General features: G+C 46.5%; 1 protein-coding gene across 1 annotated transcript in view; it reads right to left on the reverse strand.

Annotated features, from left to right (window-relative positions):
• Rrbp1 (ribosome binding protein 1) overlaps positions 1-6,000 on the reverse strand; it is a 65,003-nt gene that overhangs the window by 36,174 nt on the left and 22,829 nt on the right. The window contains exon 3 of the mRNA XM_031373261.1: positions 4,546-6,000. Coding sequence (XP_031229121.1) covers positions 4,546-6,000 — 1,455 coding nt within the window. The remainder of the gene's footprint in view (positions 1-4,545) is intronic.

The following is a 6,000-nucleotide window of genomic DNA, read 5'->3' on the forward strand; positions in this document are numbered from 1 at the left end:
TTAAATGAATTTAAATGGCCAGGGAGACCAGTGGCTCTTAGTGGAAAGCACACCTCTCAATTCTAATTTGTCTATAGCTAGTTGTTAAAACCTCATGGTGAGGGGCTCCTTCCCTAGCCTGTTCTATACCAATAATGGAACCCACCTCTCCAGCATTTCTGGATCCTCACAGCATTGCCTCAGGCTATTTCATCTGCCCAGCCTTATACTCCCAGATGTCTAGCACCCACCTGCAGTTCTGCCACAAGTCCTTTGGGCACATGTGGTTCCCAGAAAACAGGCAGCTTTGGACAGACACACACTTATTTGTGGCCAAATGGCAGGGTGTCTAAAGGCAGGCCAGGTGGGGCCAACCACAACCTAGCCAAGAGAGTTGGAACACAAGGTCTAGCTTTGTGAAAATGTTTAGGCCTGCTTCTCATCCATGCCTGCTCACCTGGCAATACTCAGAACTGCAATGTTTGATATTATCAGGTGAAATTTAGTACATTTCCTTCATGTACCATACTAAGATGATTCCATGACCTCTGGAACACACTATACTGTCAGATTTCATGCCCCAAACTTTCAGTTACTACAGTTCATGCTTTAGTGAAGAAAAGCATGTAAAAAGTTCAAGAGAATGCTAGATAAAGTGAGTCCGAGTTTCCATTGGAGTTGTAATCCAAAGTACCTCGCTGACGTCCAGCTTTGTATTGGATCTCCTCCACCTCCACCACCAGGTCTTTACACAGGAAGGCAAAAACCAGAATTCTCTACTGTCTTCGGTGAGTGCTCTACTTTGCCCCAAGTTTCCCAAGAGTTTTCTCTGTTCAGCAGCTGTGAGAGTGTTGCCTGGTGAGCAGGCATGAATGAGAAGCAGGCCTCAATGTTTAGATGGATGGATAGATAAATATCTCTGCATATTCACGATGTACTTGGAATCACCAGTGTAACAGAGGAAAGGGGCACGTGTTTATTGAACCCACTGTGGGGCCTCCACCCTGTGCTAACCACCATCCACACAGGCAGGGTGACACTGCAGGTGCTATATATACGTAATACCTGCTTTACTCTCCCCATCACAGCTTAGCCATGGCTGGGGTTGGGTCACCCTCCCATGCTATCATCAATCAAGAGACTCATGGCCACAAGAATAAGAAATATCTTTAGAGCCCATGAACTAGAGGATGAGAAATTTATTTTGCTGGAGGATAAGCAGACTGTGACAGAATCCATTAGGCAAACCCAAATGGGTGGTCTAGCCAAGGGCAGCAAGACCCCAAGGGACCAGATAAAGCACTATATATAAATGCACACACCAAGCTCTCCTCATAACCCACAACCATCAGGGGCCATACTGATTGGGTCATTTTCAGATAACCCTAGCACAGAGCAGAGCCAAGTATATGGTGCAACTATAAAAACAATAACTCACGACCATGTTCTTGCCTGCTTTGGTCTGACAATGCCACACAGGGTCTGGCCACTGCACTAAAAGACATAATGAGAAGACATGATTCTTTATCTCCATCATCTTCCATAAAAATGGCCCGTGGAGTGAAATGGACAACCTCCACATAAAGCATGCTCACCCTGTTCACATGACAGCAAGCAGGAGCAAGTCTCCTATATCCTGAATGTAACAGGAAGCTGAGGGGAGTCTTGACATCGTAGAGGTGAGATGGGAACGCACTTACCTAAAGGTACTAAGCAGGAACAGAGTTATGAACAGCAAAAATAAGTACTCTCATAGACCTTCACACACCCTCAAGGACAGAAGAGGATTCTATGGCTCACCAATATACTCTCCTGGTTCTATAGGAAAAAGAGGTGGTAAAACAGCAGGCATGAAGGTTCATGCTCATATAGGCTGAGGCAGGGAGGCCATTATTTTGGGGCTAGCCTGTACTACAGTTACAGATCCTGTCTGAAAAAGAAAAAAACAAAGAGGCGGCTAACTACATAAGACTTGTCAACTGGTCAGTACCTGGGATCTCAGGATTCACACGTTTATGAATGTTTTCCCTCACCTGTCCTGAACTTAACACTGCTTGAAAATCACGGTCCCTTTTCTGTGGCTGGAGCTCTAACCTGCCTCTAAGACCATACTGCCTCATTGACAATCCTAGGCTTCAATGAGGCACCTCAGCTCTGTGCTTCAATCAGTGGACTCTGCTCTACACTTCAACAGAGCAGAGTCAATCTACCGCAAAAGCCTAATAATATAATGATCTACACCCAGAGTTTACCAAACACAAGGAAAGGAATCCCAACCCCCCACCCTGCGTGACTCTTTCTGGATTGTTTCAGCATTTGGACGTTATCATTATTGCTTTATTCTTTTGGGAATAAGGAATACAGCATTTAATAAAATATATCAAGACCCAATTTTATGCCCCTACAGTAATTTCAAAAGGCCATTAAATAAGAATTTTAATGAGAAATTATCTACTGCAACATCTCATTAGGATTTGTGTCCCATGTGGCCTTGCACCAAGGAGAATGATATCGAAGGCCTTCCACACAGGTGTTTCCAACGTCAGGGGGCGCTGCCACAGCCACAAGAGCCAATGCCTTCTTCAGGGTTGCTTCCAACTTTTGAAGAATAAAATATCAGCACACTGCATAAAAAAAAAAGTCAAAGAACAACTGGACTCTAGCTGTGGGACAGCCAGCACTTTGCCTCCACAGGTCCCCATCCAGATCCAACCAACCTGGGATCAAAAACATTAAAAAAAAAAACAAAAAACAAAAACAAAAACACCAAAACAACTGTGTCTCTACTGAGCATATGCAGATCTTTTCTTTGAAATCATTCCTTAGACAAAGCACCTGCAGAGTATTAGGTGATTTAAAGCATATGGGACAGGCTACAATTTTACTCATTGGTACAAAACTTCCCTAACCACCTAAGAGAGCTCTGGGTTTGATCCCTAGCACTATAGGGGGTGGATAAGAAACGAGTTTTTTTGTTTTTTTTTTAAGGAAAATGAAGTATACGGAACTTTGGGAGTTAATTATAAGCAATTAGGATGTTAGGATGTCATTTATAAGGCATCAACATTTGCAGATTTTGGAATTCACAGGGAGGGAGAGACATGGGTTCCCCTGAAATATGAAGAAAGCCTGTCTATTTTTGCTTTTGTTATGTTATCCCGTATTTAATGCCTTTGACTTCTTTCGTTATCACATTGTTTCAAGAATTTGGTAGCCTACATTTCTAAACTTAGAGTCAACACTGTGCCACCTCTATATGTCTCTATGGAGTCTTAACATCCTTCACCACTGACATTGGTGGCTGTGCTGTGCCTGGGTAGGCAGACGCAGAGTCCCCAGGCAGTCTGGGGCATCAAGTCCACTAAGCATCTATGTGCTACAGTTCAGTTTCCTGGGAGAGACCTGGGAGAATTCCTCAAAATCCTGTTAAGAGTATGCCAAAGTACTATTCACCAGTCATACAAATTCAACTACTTTTTAACCCCCAACTGAAGCTATGTAGTTACCACCCACTAAAAAACACCAAGGCAAATCAGCGTTCTATATTATCTATCTACTTTCTGCCTATAGAATATAGTCTACATTAAGTTCTATAGTGCTTCATTAAATGAAATGACTAAGGAAGAAGGGATGGGGCAATATGGTAGAAACATTATTTCTTAAAAACACTAAAAGAATAAAGCTGATTTTAGGTAAAGTATAAACACAGAACAGACTTACAAGACATAGCCAGACATTCAAAAAAATTTGCGGAGACTACCCTGCCTAGATTGTTCCTCACACCTCCCTGTGCAGCCCCTCACTAAGACATGGTAAGTGTACTACTGCACCTTGTCTGGGGACCATTCATGACTTGCCCTGAAGAATGAGATGTAGCTTGAATGTAACTGATCAAAATGACTTACGCCTCTGCTACACCTCTGAGAAGTCCTTATGTCTGCTACAACTCTTTAGCCTGTGTCCCCAAATGAACTCATGACAACAGCCCTGAGCCAACCCAGTTAAGGCACAGCATAAGGCAGAGCCTCTCAGCAGACAGGATCTAAATCGGCTAACTTCAGCCAATCATACAGACAGGAAGCAAAGACAGAGAACTGCTGTTGTAAGACAACAGAATCTGGGATGCTTGTTATATAGCCTTACTATAGTAGCAGTTGACAGACACAGATGGCACTATGTTATGTAACTATATCCTACAAACATCTCCAAAATGAAGCATTCCCACCTGCAGAGGATGGATGCTCATAAAACTCAGGAAGCCCAAGATTCACAGGCCCCTCCTCAAGGCTACATAACCAATAAAATCACTGGGGTATGCTTCTTGGTGGTGACACATCTGCCTTAGACTCATGCATGCTCTTATGAGTAAACCCTCACCCCTGCTCCTGTAGAAAACCCCAAAAGCTCAATAGTTCAAAGTAGACTTGGAGGAATTATTTCTCTAGTCTATCATCGGTACCTTATCTGGGGTGAAAAGACAAAGCCAAACACCAGAACCCTAAGGAAATCCATCAGTCACAGAGAATAGCTTCCCTGCGAGCTCATCCAGCACACAGGGGCACTCACCAGGCTCTCCTTTTTTCTTTGAACCGGACTTCTTCTTTGCAGGTGCCTCTTGCTTTGGCGCTTCCTGGCTCTGGACCATGCTTGCATTTGTACCCTGGGCAGGAGCCATCTCTGACTTTTTACCCTGACTGGCAGCTCCATCCACTTTTTTGGCCTGGTTGGGGGATCCTTCTATCTTTTTGCCTTGGTTTGGGGCTCCCCCTGCCTTTTTTCCCTGATTAGGAGATCCATCTGACTTTTTCGCCTGGTTTGAGATGCCCTCTGTCTTTGTGCCCTGATTAGCGACTGTATCTGTCTTTCTGTTCTGGTTGGAAGCCCCCTCCCCCTTCTTGCCTTGGTTGGGATTTCCATCCCCCTTTTTGCCCTGATTCTGGGTCCCTTCCCCTTTCTTGCCCTGACTTTGAGCCTCCTCTGCCTTTTTGCTCTGGTTTTGAGGCCCCTCCCCTTTCTTGCCCTGGTTTTGGGCCCCTTCCACCTTTTTACCCTGGTTCTGGGCTGCCTCCATCTTCTTGCCCTGGTTTGGGGTCCCTTCTGTTTTTCTGCCCTGGTTTTGCATACCCTCTACCTTTATACTCTGGTTAGAAGACCCTTCCCCTTTCTTGCCCTGGTTCTGGGCCCCTTCTCCCTTCTTGCCTTGGTTCTGGGCCCCCTCCCCCTTCTTGCCCTGGTTCTGGGCCCCCTCTCCCTTCTTGCCTTGGTTCTGGGCCACCTCTCCCTTCTTGCCCTGGTTCTGGGCCCCCTCTCCCTTCTTGCCCTGGTTCTGGGCCCCCTCTCCCTTCTTGCCTTGGTTTGGGGTTCCCTCTGGTTTCTTGCCTTGATTCTGGGCTCCTTCTATTTTTTTGTCCTGTTTTTGAGTTGCTTCTCCCTTCTTGCCTTGGTTCTGGGGTCCTTCCCCCTTCTTGGTTTGGTTCTGGCCTCCTTCGCCCTTCTTGGCCTGGTTTTGATTTGCTTCCCCCTTTTTGCCCTGATTTTGGGCCCCTTCTATCCCCTTCTTGGCCTGGTTCTGGGCCCCCTCCCCCTTCTTAGCTTGGTTCTGGGCTCCCTCCCCCTTCTTGGCCTGGTTCTGAGCCCCTTCTCCCTTCTTGGCCTGGTTTTGGTCCCCTTCCCCCTTCTTGGCCTGGTTCTGAGCCCCCTCTCCTTTCTTGGCCTGGTTCTGAGCCCCCTCTCCTTTCTTGGCCTGGTTCTGGACCCCCTCGCCCTTCTTTGCTTGGTTCTGGGCCCCTTCTCCCTTCTTAGCTTGCTTCTGGGACCCCTCACCCTTCTTGGCCTGGTTCTGGACCACCTCCCCCTTCTTAGCTTGGTTCTGGGCCCCTTCTCCCTTCTTAGATTGATTCTGGACCACCTCCCCCTTCTTAGATTGATTCTGGGCCCCCTCACTCTTCTTGGCCTGGTTCTGCACCCCCTCGCCTTTCTTAGCTTGGCTCTGGGCCCCCTCCCCCTTCTTAGCTTGGCTCT

This window comes from Mastomys coucha, unplaced genomic scaffold (genome assembly GCF_008632895.1).
Source record: "Mastomys coucha isolate ucsf_1 unplaced genomic scaffold, UCSF_Mcou_1 pScaffold15, whole genome shotgun sequence".
Classification (NCBI taxonomy): Eukaryota; Metazoa; Chordata; class Mammalia; order Rodentia; family Muridae; genus Mastomys; species Mastomys coucha.